This window comes from Lissotriton vulgaris, chromosome 6, assembly GCF_964263255.1.
Source record: "Lissotriton vulgaris chromosome 6, aLisVul1.2, whole genome shotgun sequence".
NCBI lineage: Eukaryota > Metazoa > Chordata > Amphibia > Caudata > Salamandridae > Lissotriton > Lissotriton vulgaris.
The window spans coordinates 1,664,916,857-1,664,939,972 of NC_141694.1; the positions used below are offsets into that span (position 1 = coordinate 1,664,916,857).

The 23,116-nt window shown below is 44.6% G+C and overlaps 1 protein-coding gene across 4 annotated transcripts in view; it reads left to right on the forward strand.

Moving 5' to 3' along the window:
• Positions 1-23,116, forward strand: part of KCNH1 (potassium voltage-gated channel subfamily H member 1) — a 1,530,898-nt gene that overhangs the window by 1,095,661 nt on the left and 412,121 nt on the right. For all 4 annotated transcript variants that reach the window (XM_086927835.1, XM_086927836.1, XM_086927833.1 and 1 more), the window contains one exon: positions 21,613-21,809. In XM_086927835.1, coding sequence (XP_086783961.1) covers positions 21,613-21,809 — 197 coding nt within the window. The remainder of the gene's footprint in view (positions 1-21,612; positions 21,810-23,116) is intronic.

The following is a 23,116-nucleotide window of genomic DNA, read 5'->3' on the forward strand; positions in this document are numbered from 1 at the left end:
GGAGGGGGAAGACTTTTCTTCCTCCTCAATGCTCTCTGTCTGAGTGGAGTGATCCATAGTTTCAGGCTTCACAACACTGTTATCTGTCTGAGTTTGAGCTGTGGCCATCACAACTCCACCAACCTTTTCAGGAAGGGACTCAGTTTGGGTTTGGGCTGTGACCATCACAGCCTTGCCAACCTGTTCAGGAAAGGCATCTTTCTGGGATAGGGCTGTGACTGGCACAGCCCTCCTGACATGTTCAGGGAGGACATCTTGGACTGGGGCTGTGGCTATCACTGCCCCACTACCCTTACCATGGAGGTTTACCATTTTAAAATGGGTTTCTTGCTCTACCTCAGCCCAAGCTGAGGTCTCAAAATCATTCCCCAGTAGGCAATCTACAGGCAAGTTTGGTGACACTGCCACTCTCTTGTGACCAGTGGCACCTCCCCAGCTGAGATTTACCACTGCTATGGGATGATCTCTCTGCACTCCATCAATGTTCACTACCTGGTATGTGGCACCAGGCATAAGTTGCCTTGAGGGGACTTGGCTCTCAGCCACCATGGTGATGCTAGCCCCTGTGTCTCGGTAGGCCTCAATTTTTGAACCATTGATGAGGGGCTCCTGTCTGTACCTGCCCAAAGTGTTGGGACAGGCTGTGAAGTTGGCAAACCCCATGCCAGTCTCACAGACAAGAGTATCTAAGTCAGGGGACCTGGTTAGGCCAGAGTCCCCAGGCACTCCCAAAGAAAATGCACCCAGATTCTTGGGGGCACTCCCACCACCTGGGGGATTACTAGTAGTAGTAACAGGAGGCTGGGAAGCTTTATTTGGGGGTATGTTCTCCTTATTGTTGTTGGCCTTGGGACAACTGCTGTCAGTTTTGTAATGGCCCACCTGTTTGCAGGTGTGACAATAAGGTTTCTTTTGGGTTTTGGGAGAAGTTGGGGACCCACCCTTTTCAGAGGAATTTTGGGGCCCTGTGGTTTGATCAGAAGATTTATTCCCACCCTTCTCATGAGGCTTGGTTGATTCCTTCTTTTGGTCACCACCCTGGTTCTTCGACCTGACCCTGGTTCTGACCCATTTGTCTGCCCTCTTACCCAATTCTTGTGGAGAGGTCAGATCAGAGTCTACCAGGTGTTGGTGTAATAACTGGTTCCGACAATTACTTAAGATTTGCTCTCTCATAATTAGATTATACAATCCTTTAAAATCAGTAACCTTACTTCCCAGTAGCCAGCCTTCAAAAGCCTTAGTGGCACAATCGACGAAATCAGACCAGTCCTGAGACTGAGTTTTCTGGGAATCCCTGAACAGCAACCTGTACTGCTCAGTGGTTAGGCCGAACCCATCAATCAGTGTGCTCTTCAGGACCTGGTAATTGTTAGCGTCCTCAACTCTAGTAGTGAGGAGCTTATCTTTACCTTTACCTTCAAAGGAGAGCCACAAGATAGCTGCCCACTGACTCTGGGGGACGCACTGTACAGTGCAGGCCCGCTCCAAAGCAGTAATCCATTTGTGGATATCGTCCCCTTGCTTGAAGGGGGGCACTATCTTACTCAGGTGTCTAGTGTCTAAACTCCTGTTTTCCCGTGGGGGAATGCTGCCACCAGTGGGATTTGTCCCACTCAATTCTTGCTCTCTAGCAAAGGCGAGTCTCTCTTTGGCCAGGGCAAGTTCTTCCCTTTCGATCCTCAGATTGACTTCCCGCACTTTAGCTTCGTACACTCTCCTCTGAGGGGATGCCATCCCTCTTTGAGAAGAGCCTCGAGAGCCATTGGTTCGAACGGATCTATTAGAGCCTCTCGACAGAGACCTAACTCGTCCATTCCCAATGTTAAGCTGGCCGGAGAGGGGCCCCAGGGGTCTCCTAGTACCACTCTCGTGCCGGCTTAAGATGTCCCTAGTTAGCTGGCTAACTACGACTGGACCTTTGTCTGCCTCGTCCCCAGATGTCTCTGGATCCTCGTCCTCCTCTTCACCTTCTGCGGAGAGATGGATAAGGTCAGGGTCACCTAGGGTTCCCTCGAGGGGGGGCATATTCCCTTCTGGATGAGAAGGGTCCGTGTTACCGGCCCTCCTAGCATCATAAGTCTCCAAGAGACCAATCAGAAACGGAATGGTAGGGTTTGCACCCTGTTTTAGCTTCCGAGATGTACAGATCTGTCGCATCTCTTGGAAGCTAAGTGCAGCATATCTGGACATGACCTGTGGAGGGTCGACTGACGCAAGGGGAGACTCAGAGTTTCCTCCTTTGTCTGACATGCTGCTTCTAGTGTGGTGTAAGTGATGCACCTACCTACACTATATGTTTACCTACTGATCCTTTGCTAAGAGTTGTAGCCAAGGTGTGCTAAGCCTTGAGGAGCTACAACAGCTGGTTCAGTAGAACTCAGAGTATTCTAAGCTAAGTTATATGTACCTGGAGTACTTAGGCGATCTTTCACAAGATATTCTTAGGATACGTGTGGTAAAACAACAGCAAGCTCAAATCCCAACCGCTGCTCACCAATGTGAGAAGTTGGCCTGATATGCAGTGCTCACTATTCTAGTGATCACTATGCATCAGTCCAAACAACCCTTATGGTGATTGGTTGTAAGTCAACCTTAATCCAGCTATCCTAGTAGCGTGGATACGAGCAGTCTTCGGGCTAAACTCTAGAGGGCGTGTTAAGCCAGCTGTTATACCATCACATACCCCTTGAACACCAAGTGAAAGGACACCACACAAGTGTTATGAAAATAAACAGTGTATTTATTAGAATCACAACAGCCCTGTACTCTTTATGAGGACAGGGTACTAAGCACAGAACAAAACTCTTAGGAAAATACTTCAAGTGCACAATCAATACAAGTGCCCGAGGGCACTGAAAGGTTAGTGGTCTCGGGCAGACCCGATAAGGCAAGTCGGAAGCGATAGGGACTCGGGACCCTTAAGTAAGGAGGCTATGCGGGCACCGAAATGCCGAAGTTACCTAGCCCCATGGGCTGCGGCTGCAGAAGTCTTTACAGGCGTCGGGAGTCTTCGCTGACGAGCCAGGAGCCGGAAGGAAGGAGTTGCAGGCCGGCGACCAGGATAAATAGTTCGTAGAGATCCAAGCCTGGATCAGAGATGGATGACACCTGCAAGCAGAGGGGACCAAGTTCGTAACTACTAGCCAGTAGTCAGAGGGTACCAGGAGGGCACCGGATGATCGTCACCTCGACTAGGTGAGTGGGCGACGCTAGGCTCTGCAGTCTCACGGACCAGGAGGCGTTGTCGGCGACCAGGATGGAGGTGCGAGCTGTCCCACGAAGGTTGATGCTGTCGGCGTCGCTGGGCCCAGGATTGGGGCAACAAGCCTTGGCAAATTTCAGGGCCACGTGGTGGGCCTAAAATGGCGTCTTGAGTGGACCAGGAGGGTCCGGGGTGCTCCTCTCGCAGAAGGGAGCAAAGGCCAGTCTGGAGCAACCAGACCAGCAGCGTTGGTTGTCGGGTGTCGTCAAGGAGGTCACAAGCCAGCGGCTAGTGATCAGACAACGTGCTGAACAGCAAGGAGCAGAAGGGCCCCACGCAGATCGTGGAGATGCTGGGAGGCTGCACTTCGGTGCTGGAGCTGCTCAGGGTCGGGGCTTCTCGGACCCCAGAGCACTCACCAGAGGATCCCTCGGCGGTCGTGCTGGTTAAGAAATCGTGCAGGTCTTGATGATGGCCGGTCCCTCGAGGTCTCGTCGCATCCACAGATCTCAGCTGAGCTGACGATGTGGGTAGAGGTCAGAGGTGCCAGGGAAGCCGGTTCTCGTCGAGCTGGGCAGTCGGATTCCTGAGGAAGGACTTGCAGCAAACCGCAGAGTTCTTAGATGGTGCCTGCGGATGCAGGGTGACTACTCCTTAGCCACAAGGGAGAAATCTTGAGAAGAGTCGAGAGTTCCTTTCGTAGAAAGTATTCTTGATTCAAAGATGATCTAATTTTCTATGCCCATCCAGGACGCCGGACCATCTCTTAGGTCCGAGGAACACACGGTCCTGCACACTCTTCCCTGCCTATCGCCTGAGGGTTTTAATCAACTGGCCCAACGTACTAAGTTCTCCGGCAGATCCATTGAGACCGGCTCTCTTCATGGACCCGTTGCCTTTGGACTTTTTACCGGTGTGCTCTTTGATCAACCTCTCGCTTTCCACTGGTATGGTCCCTGCCAGCTGGAAGCAAGCGGTGGTTATGCCGATTTTGAAGAAGCCGGGTTTAGATTCTCTTAAACCGGAGAACCACCGGCCGATATCACTTCTTCCATGGCCTACGAAAGTAGCGGAAGCACACGTGAATCGAGTCCTTTTGGATCATCTCCTGCGGGCAAATATCCTAGATCCGACGCAGAATGGTTTCCGTGCTGATCACAGCACGGAGACAGCCCTTCTTTACATGGTGGAACATCTGCGCATGGGGCTAGATTCGGGTCAAACGGCAGCGCTTGTTTTATTAGACCTGAGCGCTGCCTTTGACACCGTATCCCATTCTATCCTCCTCCAGGGCCTGGAAGAAGCTGGTATTTCTGGGACCGCCCTCCAGTGGTTCCGTTCTTTTCTCGCCGACCGATCTTTTTGCGTAGCCATCCCTCCCCATCAGTCCAAATTCCATCCGCTGGAACAGGGGGTCCCTCAGGGATCCTTGCTGAGTCCCACGTTATTTAATCTGTATGTGAGGCCGCTGGCTGATGTCGTCAAGAAATGGGGCCTAACTATGGTTTCATACGCTGACGACACTCAGCTGGCGGTCACGCTCAGCGGGGACTCTGATTTGGACGCCCCTAGGTTCCAGAATGGGCTGAGGGCGCTTGCCAGCTGGATGAATTCCAACTATCTCCAGCTGAACGCAAAAAAGACCTAGATAATGATCATCAGCAAGAAACCGGAACTTTGGGGCGATAAATGGTGGCCTCCGGAACTGGGACCCACCCGACTCCGGTAACGGAGATTAAAAATCTGGGAGTCTGGCTAGACCCTGCCCTTAGTTTTGTCTCCCATACCAAAATATCTTCCGCCAGTTGTTTTGGCATTTTGCGAGGACTCAGACCAGCACTGAAATTTTTTGACGCCGCTACCAGGCAGCTGGTGTTGCAGGCGACGGTGATCTCCCGGCTTGACTACGCCAGATCTCTTCTGGTAGGGGTGAACCAAGCGGAAATTACACGTCTGCAACGTGTCCAGAACGCGGGAGCCAGAGCTGTGGTCGGTGTGCCCAGGTTCTGCTCCGCTGCCAATACCCTATGTTCCCTCCACTGGCTTCCAGTCAAGCAGAGGATCCACTTTAAAGTGCTGTGTCTGTCCTACAAAATTCTCAAGGGCCTCTCGGCCCCGATCCTCAGGAATCTCTTGAGACCCTACGTTCCTACCCGCTCCTTGAGATCTCTGGGTCAGGATTTGGCGGTGGTTCCTCGGTTTAAACTCAGCCGAGCTGGAGGACACTCCTTTCGAGTTCGGGCTGCTGCCTTGTGGAACTCTCTTCCCTTAGAGATTCGTGCATCTGATAATCTCTTTTTATTTCGTAGAGCCATCAAGACTTTGTTATTTCCCTGAGTTTTCTCTTTCTTAGTCTATGGTCCCTTGGTTGTGTTGTGTTGGATACCTTGTCAAGCGCCAGGACGCTTCTTCGCTGGAGCAGCTGTGCGCTGGATAAATAGTCCTAACATAACATAACATAACATAACATAACATAACATAACATAACATAACATAACATAACATAACATATAACTCTATTGGTGTTAATTTGCAGTCTACCCCCAATAGGACAATAGACATATGTAAATAATATTTAGGCTTCGATAAAGTTTGGGTTGTAAAATATCCTACACATACAATTAACAATATTTCAGTCAGAGTATATCTCTGCTATTGAAATCCTTGTGTTGAATGATCCTATGGTTTCGGAGCACAGCCCTGGAGCTGGGACTGATCTACAAGCTGGGACAAAGTTCAGCTACAGTCAGGCAGCAGTGTGTTATAATGGGTCTTGCATATTAGAGCTTACCTAGATTCCATGTAATGTATTAATGCTAAAAGCCTGAGTTTCAGCAGTTGATGCCCTGTCAGCAGGGAAGGATCAAAATCGAATTGTAGCTCTAATATAGTACATTATTCATACTAAAGAATGTGTCCAGGACGTATTTGCCACATTTTGGTGACAAGTTGCTAAACGAGAAATGCTGCAACTTCTTCAGGAGGTCAAAAATTCACATGTAGTTTACGGATAAGGGAATTTGCAATGCAGCAGAATACAGAGGCTCATTGGGACTTTGAGGATTTCTGCCTGAACATAGTTTATGCCAAAGATTGGTGAGATTATTCTATCTTTAAGCACAGTTTGGTTGCGTGAGCTCAATGGGCAATCCAGTTCTCCTCATCATAGTTACATGGTACCCTAGCCAAGCTGCAGTACCGCCACAGAGCATACCCACTTCCTTCTTGTGAAGCATGCATTTCAGCATGTCAAGACATGTGCATTCTAGTGCAATGCATGCGTAGCCAAAAACTGGGATTGGGCCATTAGCATATGCAGTGAAACGTAACATCTTATTTTCTGCAACACCCTGAACATAGTGTAAGAAAATGTAATAGAAGAATACATGTACACATAGTGATGCTCAACGCGTATACAGTGTTACGGACAATTTTTTATCTTGAACTTGTTCAATACACTGTTGGATTATTTATTCTACACGAGAAAATGTGAGTTCATGGTGATGCGCACACCTGTTAGTATTCATTTTTTACAGCCTTCATTCTTCCCTTGTAGATACTTTCAGTGCCGGCGCACTGTGATATGCAGTCACATTTCTAAAGTCATTGCACATTGCACATAATATTGTGTTCTTTTATTATTTACTGTTTCAAAATATTTGCTGCATTGCCTTCCATTCTATCATTCAATGGAATAACATACTGCCATCATTACACCACCCTAATTTTTTAGGTCTCGCCTTTACCATTCCGCAGGAATGGGAAATGGGGAGAATTCAAGTCGGCTATTTTCTCTTCAAACCAAAGGGCTTTCAGCCCCGCGGTTTTCATGCTGTTCACGTGAACCACGTGATAACATGCACGCGCATTCAGGGCCAGCCAGCCCAGCACATCAAAGGGCTTCTCCTCCCCTAATTATTCATGGCCGGCGGCCGGCCGTACTTTCAGTTTCCCGAAACGGCTTCTCCTCACCTAATTAGGGGAGGACAAGCCCTTTGATGTGCTTCACACCAATGCGCCTCACAGTCATTCCTCTTGTTTGTATTTGCTTTGGCTGCCATTCTCAGACTCCACGATCTGCTCATGTGACATGGTTGCTCCACAAGACGCTTTACACATTACACTCATCTGCCTGAAGTGGGAGAGCATATGTCATAAGTATATATGTCCTCTTCTTTTGCCTCTGAGTTTTAAACAAGCAAAGCTGGTCCTTCTGTACTTGCAGCCACTCACACTACGCAACGCCACTTACACATGCAACGCCACTCACACATGCAATGCCACTCAACTACGCAACGCCACTCAACTATGCAACGCCACTCAACTACACAACGCCACTCACACATGCAACGCCACTCACACATGCAACGCCACTCAACTACGCAACGCCACTCAACTACGCAACGCCACTCAACAACACAACGCCACTCAACAACCCAACGCCACTCAACCACGCAACGCCACTCAACCACGCAACGCCACTCAACCACGCAACGCCACTCAACCACGCAACGCCACTCAACAACCCAACGCCACTCAACAACCCAACGCCACTCAACTACGCAACGCCACTCAACTACGCAACGCCACTCAACTACGCAATGCCACTCAACTACGCAACGCCACTCAACTACGCAACGCCACTCAACTACGCAACGCCACTCAACTACGCAACGCCACTCAACTACGCAATGCCACTCAACTACGCAACGCCACTCAACTACGTAACGCCACTCAACTACGCAAGGCCACTCAACTACACAAGGCCACTCACACATGCAACGCCACTCACACATGCAACGCCGCTCAACTACGCAAGGCCACTTACACATGCAACGCCACTCAACTACGCAAGGCCACTCAACTACGCAAGGCCACTCACACATGCAAGGCCACTCACACATGCAAGGCCACTCACACATGCAACGCCACTCACACATGCAACGCCACTCACACATGCAACGCCACTCAACTACGCAACGCCACTCAACTACGCAACGCCACTCAACTACGCAACGCCACTCAACTACGCAATGCCACTCAACTACGCAACGCCACTCACACATGCAACGCCACTCACACATGCAACGCCACTCACACATGCAACGCCACTCACACATGCAACGCCACTCAACTACGCAACGCCACTCAACTACGCAACGCCACTCAACTACCCAACGCCACTCAACTACGCAACGCCACTCAACTACGCAACGCCACTCAACTACGCAACGCCACTCACACATGCAACGCCACTCAACTACGCAACGCCACTCAACTACGCAACGCCACTCAACTACACAACGCCACTCAACTACGCAAGGCCACTCAACTACGCAAGGCCACTCAACTACGCAAGGCCACTCACACATGCAACGCCACTCACACATGCAACGCCACTCAACTACGCAACGCCACTCAACTACGCAACGCCACTCAACTACGCAACGCCACTCAACTACGCAACGCCACCCAACTACGCAATGCCACTCAACTACGCAACGCCACTCACACATGCAACGCCACTCACACATGCAACGCCACTCACACATGCAACGCCACTCACACATGCAACGCCACTCAACTATGCAACGCCACTCAACTACGCAACGCCACTCAACTACCCAATGCCACTCAACTACGCAACGCCACTCAACTACGCAACGCCACTCAACTACGCAACGCCACTCACACATGCAACGCCACTCAACTACGCAACGCCACTCAACTACGCAACGCCACTCAACTACGCAACGCCACTCAACTACACAACGCCACTCAACTACGCAAGGCCACTCAACTACGCAAGGCCACTCAACTACGCAAGGCCACTCAACTACGCAACGCCACTCAACTACGCAACGCCACTCAACTACGCAACGCCACTCAACTACGCAACGCCACTCAACTACGCAAGGCCACTCAACTACGCAAGGCCACTCACACATGCAACGCCACTCAACTACGCAACGCCACTCAACTACGCAACGCCACTCAACTACGCAATGCCACTCAACTACGCAATGCCACTCAACTACGCAATGCCACTCAACTACGCAATGCCACTCAACTACGCAACACCACTCAACTACGCAACGCCACTCAACTACGCAACGCCACTCAACTACGCAAGGCCACTCAACTACGCAAGGCCACTCACACATGCAACGCCACTCAACTACGCAACACCACTCAACTACGCAACGCCACTCAACTACGCAACGCCACTCACACAGGCAACGCCACTCACACAGGCAACGCCACTCACACACACAACGCCACTCACACACGAAAAACCACTCACGTTGCCAATAGGTCTCGCAGTACGAAAGTTGGAGCCATTACAATTGCAAATAACAATGCCTTTCACTTTGGTTATCATTTTAAATACATCAAGGGCTTTGTCATTTACAAAACCAATAGCTCCAACTTTCCTACTGCGAGACCTATTGGCAACGCCAGTGCTTGTTTCTCAAGCGAGTTCAACACCTTTTGATTGAGCAGATTGGGTGGGTATGTTTGAAAAATATATAGAGGCTCTAGATAGATAGAACTTTCTTTCTTCAAGAAAAAAAGCATTGTTATTAAAAGCCTTAGGTAAAGAAGGCCAACATATATTTAAGTACTTGCCTGTTGCATTGGAACTTGATGGTCAGCCCATTGAAGACTGTTTAAGGAGGACAGGTAAAGACAAGAAATCAGATATTCCTAGGAAGTGGAAGTAAATTTAATAACTCTATACCCAGCCTCGAAATGTTGAATCTCTAGAAGAATTTGTAGCTAGATTGCATAAGCTCTCAAAAAAATGTCAATTCAGTGCCATGACAGAGGAGTTGATCAACTCATTGAGCACTGCAAGAGTAAGAAAATGTAGGAGAGACTGTGGCAACTAAGAACACTTATCTCAAAGACGCAATTAATATTGCGACGGTAGGCAATAATAGGTTATATGTATGAAAGAAATAAAAAAAAACAAATATAGTAGTGACGTATTTGCAGTTTGCACTCATGAAAATGCTGCTTCTGGAGGTGAAACTTTTTGGAAATCCTCAAACCGAACCATCAAAACAATGTCTTGGTTAAACAATTTAACAGAGGTTGCAATAGATGTGGCAGCACATATCACGGATGAGACTCAAAATTGTACTTTGCTTTGACTAAAGAGTCCAGGAAATGTAGTTGCATTGGCCATTTTTCATGAATATGTAGGGGTCGCGTTAAAAATAAGCTAGTTGTAGTGTCGGAAGGTTCCCCTATTAACATATCTATAAAAAGAGCTTTGAGTGTGGAAAGTGATCTTGAGGGTAAAGGTAGGTTGCGCAGGTCAAAATCTAGTTTTATAGTCAGTAAGGTGAAGTTGAATTCGGGTTGAATTCAGGAGTCCGTGTTTACTATTGTACCCAGAAAAATGTTTGAAGATGAATGGGCTAATATGTTTTTGTTACCCAAAGATTTTTGTCCTGGAATTTACAAAGGTTAAACAATTGCTATTGTCAGAAAGTTGTGGGGAAACTGTATATATCTGAACATGTACCTCCTATACTTGAGCGATGAGCCACAATGATTTATATGCCTTCATCAATTGGAGAGCATCCAATAAATCATGGTTGTCGAGGATGTTACCATTAAGGTTATTTCGAAAGATGTAAAGGAAGTGCTTGATGAAAAGCTATGACAATTGAAAAGGTATGCAAAATTGTCTGCAAGCCTGATGCTGTGCCGGTTCAGCTCAAATTGAGATGATTGGCCAGTATTCACAGTGAATTAAGTAAAATGTTGGACGAAAGGCTTAAGGGAGGGTATCATTAAACCCTTAGAGGCTTCTAGTTGGATTTATCCTGTGAATATCATGGAGAAAGCAGATGGGTGATTGAGTTTGTATTAAGATCTCAGATCATTACATCAGAACTTTGTTATAGATACATTTCCCGTACGGAATAGGAATTAATTTGTTTTCCTGTTGAAAGAAATAAGTATATTTCAATGTTAGATTTGAAAAATGCTTATTATCAAATCAAACTTCATTATGACTCCAAATCAGTTACTGCCTTTATTACCATGGAAGAACCTTTCAGTTTACTCGCATGCCATTTGATTTATCCTTGGCAGCAAGTTTTTTCCCAAAGAATAATGATCAAGATCTTCACAGGGTTACATAACATTGTTTATTTTCAGGATGTCATTTTGATATTTGGTGAGACTATCAAATAACACAATTTTTCTCTCAGACAGGCATTGACCAGAATCGCTGAAGTGGCCTTATTTTAAAGAGGAATAGGTTTATATTTTTGGATGAATAAACTGAATAGATAGGCTCACCATTTCGGCAGATGGTGTGAATCCCAAAGCAGATTTAGTGAGTTTAACTAAGATGGCTCCATCCTCCTTAGTTAAGGACCAATTAAGACCCTTTTATTGGTTTAATTGAGAACGGCTTGAAATTTGTTGGAAGCCTGCAGGCAAAACAGTGTCTTGGGTCTTTACTTAGAAAAGGGTGTAATGTTTTGTTTAGCAGTAAACAGCAAATATGTTTTGGTGCTATATAAAATGAGATTTGCAATGCTGGAGTGGTTCCTTTGGATACCAGACTGAAGTAAATTCTCACGGTGGAAGCAAGTGTCACTGGCATGGGGCTATTCTTTTTCAACGTTATTTTTTTTGATAATCAAGTTTTATTGAAGTTTTAAACGCAAGTAAATTCATTCGCAACAAGTCACATATTCCCTTAAAGCACCTCTGATTCACCCCCCTGACCCCACAAAGCAGTTTAACATGGATAGAGCGAGTCATTAGTTCCCAGCAATCACAACATAATATCAGATTCTTCACAGCGGTAGTACACCAAACCATTTGCCCCATATCTTGTTAAAAAGTTCAGGGCAACCCCTGGCCTCAAAAACGGATTCCTCTTGAGTCCAACATCAGCCCACCCCTCTTTCTTTTTCAAATTTATGGGAAGAAGGACAAAACTGGGTATTTGCTTCGAGGACACTCACAGTTCCTGAGAATAACTACCCTGTGATTGAACAAGAAGTTCTTGCGGCAGCTTGGGGGTGCAGAGTGTTATTGGACTTTCTTCTGGAAAACAATATTTTTGTTATATACAGACCACAAACCACTGGTAAAGGCTTTGCTCCTGGGTGGCTGGGTAAATGTTCAGCAAGACTTGCTAGACCTGCAACTAGGTTGAAAGAATATTGTAATGTGTTGAGCACATTCAAGGGTGAAGAAATGTAAAAGCAGATTCTTTATGAAGATTGTCCGTGGATTGGTGGGTAGTGGATGCACCTGCTGTCATTGCTTAAGAGAGTGAGGTTGCTGTACCTTACATTCAGGATGTGGGTATGGGAGGTGAAGATACATTTAATGTCGAGGATTATATATGTGAAATGAATAGGGATGCCACACTAATGGAAGTGGTACGTATTGGTAGTTTATTTTAAGTAGGAGGGATAGTACAGTGCTGCTGCCAGTGAGATATTTCATTAAGATTTTAGATGGGTTGACCTTGTGTGGAGAGAAATTATGCTTGAGAAGTGTAAAATGTGTGCCACCTAGTGTTTTACATCCAATGAGCAAGCTCAAAAGAGATTTAAAATTTGCTTTGGTAGTGTTTACTGTTTATCCTAAGTGATTGTGCATTAGATTCAGATTCAGATTAGCTTTATTCGATTTCCATATTATAAAATCATAAAATCATAAAAGCGACAGTGCAAGTATAAAAGTCTGTACATTTCATTTCATAATAAATAACATTTACAGTTAAAAAAATTATTAAATCAGCATTTTAGTTAATCTATCACAATCAAATATTAGCTAATCATGGAATTACGTTTCCTCAAAACACATTTTAAAAAGCAAGTCATGACCATTGTACATGTGGCATTTCCCAGCTGCTGTAAGCTAAGGTACGCAGGCCTACATTGCCGCCAGGCTCCCTGTCTCAGATATTGTTTAATCCATCTGTTGCGTTCCCTCTCATACAATTTGCAAAATAACACAACGTGAAAAGTTGTTTGCGGTGACTTATTATCACATGGACGTAGGTCTAAGGTTCTGGACCAGTCATTTTTAGTTGTAAATGTGACCAGTCGGTGAAAAAGATCAAATCTAAACCTGGTCAAAATGAAATGGTCAAAGCCCATCATACTGATGGTTAGATAAGGTTGTATTGCGTAGCAGGTCAATGAAGTTGGTGTTTGATTACAGTTTTCTTGGTAAGCTCCCCTGTGCTTCTTAACAAGTCAAAATGATTCATACGTAACCTTTTTAGTACTTTCTTGGGTATTACACAAATCAGTTCAAGGTTGCTAAACAACTCTGGCCTCTGTAGGTCTGTTAGCGTTTTCCTGATATACTCAAGCCAAGGGATACGCTTGGCCTTATCCATGCCCATGACGTCCCTAATAATACCCCGGTTTAGGCCTAGTTCTTTTGACGCCCATACTCTCCCCCAGAGCAGAATAGGTTGCAGTTTAATCAAGTCCGAGATATGGTCCATACCTAATTCTGCGTGGCAGTTAAAAACAGACGTGCATTAACTATTTTGAATGAAATCTCTACCTTGGTCACTGTACGGAATATGAAACAGATTTTCTAAGAAGTGGGGGGCTTCTTCACTGTTAATGACTGATGATGCTACTCAACTCACTTCTAGTTAAAAGCAAGCTTTCTTAACTTCTCTTGTGATTTCACATCACCGCACCTCATTGCACAACCCTCAAGCCAATGGAATAGTTGAATACACTAATTGATTGGTAAAAAAAAACTACTCAAATAGTGTTTGGTAATGGTCATGATGTTGGAAAAATGCTGGGCGTATTGCACCATGGTACATGAGGCTATTAAAAAAATTCCCTTTGAGGTAATGCGTAGGAGATGTCCTAGAACCAAACTAATCCTGTCATTATTAAAGAAGTGGGTGTTGAATGGAGGTAAGGTGGAAAGCCAGACAGAAATTGTAGTTGGTAAAACAAAGTGGCATGCAGAGAGAAAGAAACTGTGCAAAGATCAAGTCTGATCGACTGTAGAAAGGTTTATTTAAATTCATAGGTGCTTCGGACGGTGGAACGTGAGATTCTACCTGGTCTTGGAGAATGGGGAATGTTGGAATCACAGGAGAATCACCTGATGTCAAAAAGATGGTGTTTGTGATAAGGAAGAAGAAGTATGTAGGAGACTCATGATGATAAAGAGTTATGTTGCTGAAGGGGGTACTGTGCAAGTTCCTCTGTGGTAGGTGTTGGGAATTTGATCATCTGGATTAGAGTGGATAGTTTCCCCAATAATTCCAATTTAGTGGTGAAATGTTGTAGGAGAGACCTTAGACCATGAGGTTATCTACAAGATTACCAATTGAAGCTGCTCTTGTCACCGTTGAGCTTTCCTTTTCACGCTTGTGTTTTGGTCCTACTACCATGTTTGAGTTGCCTTGGCTTTACATCACATTGATTTTGTTTTCGTTCCCTGGCACTAACATGTCACAGTCAGCATTAATTTTTCATCAAATATGTATGGAAGGAACGGGGTACGTTATATTGGGTCTTGCATATGAGAACATTTCCTAGGCTTGATGTGATACATTTTGAGGGGTAGCATTCCGAGCTTGATCAGTTGATGATTGGTCTGCTGGAAAGGACAACGCTAGTGTTGTGTGTGAAATAAAGTACATTATTCATACTAAGAAATGGGTCCTGAACGTCTTTGCAGCAGAGTGTCTTTGGCACCCAGTAAATGTGGCCAAGTTTGACATATACCAGTGTCTCTGCTCAATAAGACTTAACCTCTTTGCTTTTCAAAATCCAATATTGGGAATGGAAATTAAATGGGCTGCTAGATTAGCACCCTTTTCCAGCTGGGATTATGTTTCAATCAGACACTGTGTGTTTCCCATATAAAAAAAAAATCAGCAGTGCTCGACCAAAAAATGGCCATCTTAAAAACATACTCTTAATGTTCATGATTGCAGTGGCTTAATATGCTAATGACACAACAGCTAAATCAGAGCTGAAACTGCCATCCGGGACACAGGAAAACCCAGTAAATAGTGGAACAGGAGACTGATTTTAACAAGACTGAACAGGCAAAGGTAATCTGCATGCTAAACCTTAATCTGACTAATTTTCAAGCAAGCATTGGTAAATGCATTTGTTTTCACCTATTTTATTAGTAATACATTTTTGGGTTGTAATTTTTAGCTTGGTAAGTATAAGGTACTGAATCTTCATAAAAGTGTTATGATTTGTTTATTGAGAAAGGCAATTTGTGCAGTAAAGGCATTTTCACACAATTATGGATTTTCTGCCTTTGCAACATAATCCATTCATCAGATGCATACTCTTCAGAATGAAAGACAAAAAATCGTTCTAGCCCATTGGGTTACTAAGTTACAAAGTTACTGAAACTGTAGTGACATGTTGCCGCTCAATAGAATGCCTTTTGCAAAGGTTGACTGGTCACCTTACTGTTGCTTATTGCTATATTTGAGTGTTGAACTGGTACTAGTGAGCTGTGATCTATTCCCAGATGGTGCTAACAAGTGTAACATGTGCCAGAGCACTGCACAACTTTGGAGGTGGCACTTACCCCAGCAGACAAATGCATCCTTGCAACACTTCTAAATAATGTGCTTAAAGCGCCCTCCATCAGACAGCTGCAGAAAGCAAGGCAAGGAATAAGAGTGTAATGGCTCGGACTTGGTGTAACGGCCAGAGCGGCAACTTTGAAGCTGGGGAACTGGACTTGAGTCTCCGTGTTTGCTCAATATCCTGTGATTTTGGGCAAATCATTTAATCTCTCCATGTCTACCCAGAAAAAAAATGTGTCGTAGTGAGATGTAACTTGTGTTCAAATAAAGAACTCTAATACCTTCAAGTCCATCCTGATGGCTAAAATAAAAAGGAGAAAGTGATTTTTTCACAAGGGTTGCAGTTACACTATGGGGAGGGTGACGGGCATGTAAACAATCAGCACAGTGCTTCGAGGGTCCATTACACAGAATTAATATTCTAAAAAAGAACAGCTCCAAAAATGACATGCAGTCGCAAAACAACATTGATTACAAAGTAAAAAGAAGCTCCAGCAACAAAAACGGTTTCCGAGGTGTGGTGGTGAAGTGAGCCTGATTTAAGAAATACAATGCAAGTCAAACTGAAAGAAGATAAACTAATGAAAGACATTTTGATGGTGGAAACTTTTGACAAAATAATTTAGCCTCTGAACAGAAATGACAGCACTTTAAAAACAAAACAAGGCAAAACCTTAAAAAAATAGTACCACAAAAGCAGCTAAAAACAGTACTTGGTCACCGGGAACCTGATAAGAAAAGCATACAAGGAAACCATGAGGAACAACAGGAAACAGTATGCTACAGCCAATAGAAATGGAGGAAAAGAAAATGGCAAACACAGGAACCAATGAAAAGCAAGGAAAGCATTGGGGCATAATGTAAGGGCCTTTCAAGATTTATATTAAATACAATAGATTTCACAAGCACAGCACAAGCGCTGGGCAGGTGAAACCTAAAAAAGGAATTCTTGGTGAGAGAACTTCCATCTCCCTCACCTCTTCCAAAGCCCAACTATAGATACATGGATGTTTACACTGGGTCCGTTATAGAGCTAAAATGACAAAGATTTCCAGAGCCATATGATGCCTGTATTCCTTCTACACACCATTCGCAAAGTTGAAACAAAGTAAATCACAAATCCCTAAGTCAATAATATGCATTTTCTACATGAATTACTCAAGCTGAAGCTCAGAGCTTATACTCCATTTATTATGCCTTTAAAAGTACGATGTAAAAACATGTACGTTGCCAGGCTACAGCACCAAGCATCTTCAATTGGTTTGTGAGACATGCCATTTTTTTTAACTGAATACGGAAAACATACAAATATTTAAACAAGCTATCATATTTACAAAAACCATAATATTTGTAAAGATATAGTGAATCTATCACTGTCATCAATATATGGCAAACAAAATAAAGTCATCAATGTTTCAAAACAAGCGGTGTTTGTAGGAAATTCTGGTCCTTACAATAGGTTCTTCATCAGGACCGTGGGGGGCACCCGCGGGTAGTGGAAAGTGACCTTTAGTATTTCAGGTGATGGAGACAAAAATGAAAGCAAAATTAATAGAATGGGCATTAAAATTACCCTAAGTCCACCAGTACATGCAGTGTAGAAACTGACAATGACGGGCCCTCGGGCTCCAGGGTCAGAGAGATAAATTCTTGTGAAATGCTGAAAAAATGAATATTAAGGTATCAGCACAAGAGAGGTATGGGGTGTATAAAGACAAATACATTCTCATAGATAACGTCCCCAGTGACAGTGAAACATCACTTACATAATAGGTCAAATCATTTTGTTATTCTGTAAAGCGTTAGGCAGAATTAATCAAGATGCTCCATACAAATCTGGTGGATCCATTACAGCTGGCCTGGGAGTGGTGACAATGCGGCGTTGCCGCGAGGAATCATTAGAGGTTTTTAGAACAGCATATTGCTCTAAGTGGGTGAAAATTGAAAACTTCCCCTGCAGAAATCATGCCTTGATCAGATTGATTTGGGTGGTTGGTCCTAGTCCTCCACAGGGCTGGAAAACCAAAAATGTTTTAAGTTCCAACTTTTCAGAGTTTTTTGGAGAAGTCCAGCTGGACACAACCAAGGGTCCCAGGACCTCAGAGTCAGCACTTAGGATTTAGACGTTATTCCCGCAGAGACCACCAGCAGGGTCCAGGCCAGGTCCAGTTTCAAATGGTTAGATGGGCATTTTAGCGAAACAAACTCTTGCAGCTTCTTGGGTACTTGTAGTGACACAGGTTATCTGACAATTGACCCTTGGAGTCCAATTCTTTGTCCTGGGTACAAGTGGGAGCAGGTCTAGCCCATCAGGACTCCTCACAGGGTTCAAACTGCAGGTGAGGTCCTCATTTTATTGTTCCGCAGGACCAGGAAAAGTACTGAGGGTGCTTTGGGATGCCACATTTATGGCTTGTGCTTTCTAGAGGTTGGGGGTGACTCTACCCTAACACACAGGGCAAATGTTCCTGGGGCCACTTCTACCCACTTTTGCAGGAGTTCCTGTGTGCCTTATCTAACAAGGAATCCCATTTATACCTTACTCCTAAAACCTCTCTTGTGTCCACCCAGAGGTTTGGCCAGGGAAATTAGCTGTCCCTTCCCTTGAGTTCACTCCAGACTTATTCCAGAGCAGCTTCACTGCCACTGCATTCGAGCTAAAATCATGGCCAGGTCCAGGGCAACCATGGCCATAAACTATCATTGCAAAAAGAACAATTGATGGGCAGAATGCAGAACAATGCCATACATTCACCCCAGTACAGAGAACTGGGCCTAAATCCATTGTTTGCTTGCTCACCATGCCATTCCAGTTTGGACCCAGCCATTTGCAAATCAGTCTAGACCCTGCACCCAATGGGAACAGTCCTGCTGGAACTGCCAGGCCAGGTTCTCCCTGGAATGGAAAAAAGCATCCTAGAACCGGTTTCAGGTTTTCAGTCCTCATCAGCCAGGATAGCTTGACTCCAGTGGCATGGAGAGCATGGGACCCACGTTTGGGCATACCTGTCCCACTCGGGGTGACAAATGCAAAAAGAACAATTGATGGACAGAATGAAGAACAATGTCATACATTCACCCCAGTACAGAGATCTGGGTCTAAATCCATAATTTTTTTGCTCACCATGCCTTTCCAGTTTGGACCCAGCCATACGCAAATCACCCTTGACTCTGCGCCTAATGGGAACAGCCCAGCCCGAACTGCCAGGCCAGGCCCTCCCTGGACTGGAAACAAGCATCCTAGGACCGGTTTCGGGCTTTCAGCCCTCATCAGCCAGGATAGCTTGACTTCAGTGGCATGGAGAGCATAGGACCCAGGTCTGGGCATACCCCTCCCACTCTGGTGAGAAATGCAAAAAGAACAATTGATGGACAGAATGCAGAACCGTGGATTCAAGCTAGCCTGGCTTATGAAAGGTTATACCCAGAAACCGGTCCCAGGATGTTTGTTTCCGGTCCAGGGGGACCTGGCTCTGCAGTTCAGTCTGGACTGTTCCTTTGATGCACAGAGTCAAGACTGATCTGCATATGGCTGGGTCTAAACTGGGATGGCATGGTAAGCAAAAGAACGATGGATTTAAACCAGATCTCTTGACTGGGGGTGAATGTATGATTTATTCAGCATTCCGTTCATCATTTGTTTGCGTAGCATAAACTATCATAGCACTTTACCTTTACTTCTCACTTTTTACCATAAATCTTTAAATGCATATCTTCAGTTCCCCTTATTGAATTTTGGTTCGATGTTGGTGTCATGTTGTTTATTAAATTTTTCTAGATGCAAACATGATTTGTATTGTCTTGCCTTTTAAGCGTTTTGGTACTTTAAATGCTTTACACTGTTTCTTTAATCTAAGCCTATCTGCTCTGTACTGCAGCTATCAGGGGTTGAGGTCAAGTTTAAATTACTGAAAGCTTTGAGTGGACCTAACTTTAATACTTGTGGTGGACTTCAACTTTTAATTCACTTTCATACAAATAGTTTGCACCCTGCCTTATGGGCTACAAGGTGTGACTTATTGAAATTCAGAAACAAATAGGGTGACCACACAAAGAGGGGCATTTCCTCACAATACAGAAGTCATAAGTGGATTAATGCTAATGAATGAATGAGGACTGCTCTACTTGTAAAGTATTATATCTGTCTGTAAATGGGATGTAGGAACCTATCTTTCATAAAGTACACACTAGACTTGCTTTCGATCTTTCAGTCAATTACAGTCTTTAGCAATTGACCAGGAATTTTGTTGCTGGAGGTCCAACACTCCTTTCTCACACAGGACTTTAAAAACAGCAGGAATGTGCCATCCCATAAGAGAAACAACTGTGGCAAGACGGAAAAGGATGTGTTCTGCCCATGGAGCTGGGAACAAGAAGGCAGATCATTTGGTATTGAGAGCCGCAGCTGGGCTCAAGATTGACGCAGAAAAGCAAATGTTCTACTTAGTTTTCTTGATATCTCTGTATTATTTCAAAGGATATTTGACCTCAATTACAAAGTTAAAGGAATTTTCAGTAAGTCATCTCTGAACCTAACATCTTGTAGTGAATTGGAAGATGTATTTAGTATATTCGATAAGCTCCTAAAGAAACTGATGTCCAACTCATGCATCCCAGAATTGGCCAAGACAGATAAAGAGGATCTTCTCAAGCAGCGGCCGAATATGTATGAATAAGCACACACATGCATGCTCACTCATCTCTGTATTCTCTTTCTCTAGTTGTCCCTCTCTTTTTGCTCTAGCAATTGATGCTATTCTGTAATAGGTGCAAAGGTTTCCACTACTTCAGCTATGTTGTAAACTCCCCAGTGGAACCTCTGCCCAAACGAGGAGGGTGTCTGTGTCTCTTATTAAAGGAGAGAGAAGCCTACAGACATCTATTGATAAAGGGATGGGGCAGTTTCGACACCTACATGTATGGAATGGAATCACACTAAGGGGGCGATTCCGATCTGGGTCAGAAAGCACTCCGACCGAGCCGGATCCGGGGTGTTTTCCGACCAATCCGGAGTCCTGCAGTCCGACGAGCAAGTACGATGCTGCCGTATGCTGTCGAACTTGGTTGGGTCGGAGTCCCAAAGAAGTCAATGGGAGCCGGTCGTACGACGCGTACATGGGCTCCCATTGACTGAATGGGTACGTCACGGACAAGAGTGCTCCCTACAGTGGGTACACGTCGGTGCCATCGCACTGTACATGCCTGTGTTGGGGAGACCCATTGGTCTACCTCTGTGTCTGATTTGTAAGGCTGCCGTTAACAGGGGGTCCGACACGGACCCCCGAAGTCCAACCCTGGGAGATATTGCGAGTCGGACGCTCCGACTTGATCCGGCTGTCTGAATCGAGCATTGTACTAGCTCGGTCGTGAAAGGTCTCCATTGCTTGCCACTTTTTGCTTGTGACCGAGTCGTAAGGAGCGGTTTGGACTCGGAAAGGATTCGGATGGAGATTTTGCGCTTGTTCACATCGTACTTCGACGTCCAGACCAGTGTACGACTCGGATGGAAATTCAGCCTCCGATTCGGGTCCGCTATTGCCGAACCCTGTCGGTGCCCTTCCGACCGAGATCGGAATCGGCTCCTAAATGTTTTTAAAAAATTATAATCTGGGGATAGTTGTGAACGTGAAATGTGTCAAACTTAGGTATATTATTTTACTTATTGCAGCCCTACTGAAAGCATGTTCTCTCAAAATATGTTTCCTATTGAAAATATTTGAAGGGACAAAGTTACTTGTGGTTGTCCTTTTGTAAATCCATGTTTACCTCTCTTTCATTTTTGAAAATGGTTAATTGGCTGTATCTGCTTTTCTTCACTCAGGTAAAGGTGATGTATTTGGGGATATCTTCTGGAAAGAAACAACGCTCGCCCCGTCGTGTGCCAATGTCCGAGCCCTCACCTACTGTGATCTTCATGTCATTAAAAGGGATGCCTTACAGAAAGTTCTGGAGTTCTACACCGCCTTCTCTCACTCCTTCTCCAGAAACCTGATCCTTACATACAACTTAAGAAAAAGGGTAAGACCACGCTACTACTTTCTAATACACTGTAAGTGGTTCAAGCCGTATAGTTGAAGGTTGTTCATTCTGAAGGAACATTTCAATAAAGTGGATAGTGCCATAAAATGTAATCTTGTATTTTCAGAAAGATGTGTGTTTATTCTGGCTGTAGTTGTGTCTGCAACACATGTAGTACAAAGGTGTGGGAGGTGTTCCTCCTTCCTTTTCAACTTTTGAGTAAGAAACATCTAGGCGTGCCAGATGATGTAAGCAAGTGGTGTCAGAAAATACATTTGTAGAAATGATTTTACTCTAAATGCAACTTTTGCCGCTGTTGCTTTCCTATTTAAGTTATACTTTATATGGATAAGACATCATGTATAATTTATGTGCATGAAAAGGTGGCCATGTCAGTGATAATTACACAATGATTGCAACTATATTGTATGAAGCATGTTATGCTGCACCTTTTCATGTGCTGAATAATAATGAGAATAAAGAGGACGTCTGACTCTTGGGTGTAAGTGAAATGTTAAGATGTGAAGATATTGTCTGCAGAAACCTGCAAACATATTATGTGGTAGTTGTTCCTGTATTAGTCATAGGTTAAAAGTGGCTTAGAAATATCCTGGGGTGCTCTTCTTATGTAAGTGAGCATGTAAAGGGATCAATTTTAAAGCAATGTAATTTTTTCTGTCCCCATTCTTCCATGGGGGAAATATAGTTGGGTTTCATAGGTAACCAGAGTTGAAATTACCTTTCAGTGTTGTTAGAAACAGATTGATTGCGTTGCTCTTACCTGTTGGAATTGTTTTTTTGGGTATTTGTTGGATGCAGTGGTCATTTGTTTTAAATACCATTTTAAAATGCAAAGTTGTTGGTCCTGATGGACAAACATGGTCAAATGGTGAAACTCCTGTCTACTGAAACTGGATCGAGTAGACAATGTCCACTAAGTCAACTGGGGAAGGCTCACCAAGAATCTCTTCTCCCACTGTCAAGAATCACAGCCTCTTACACTTGTTTCACATAAGCTGTCACATGCCCATCATTTCAAATATTCCAGACTTGATTCTCAAAGTGCATTCAGTCTCTCCACTGGAGCTGAGACTGTTACTGTGAGGAAGGCGAATGTGCCATGCACAGTTTTTCTTGAAATGGCTAATTTGATTGAAATATGGATTAAACCCAGATCTTTTGACTGGGTGTGAGTGTTTGATTGATTCAGAGGCTCCGTCCAGACTGGGTGTGAGTGTTTGATTGATTCAGATGCTCCGTCCATCACCACCCCTTTTTGTACCGCTAATTTGATTGACAAGCACTAA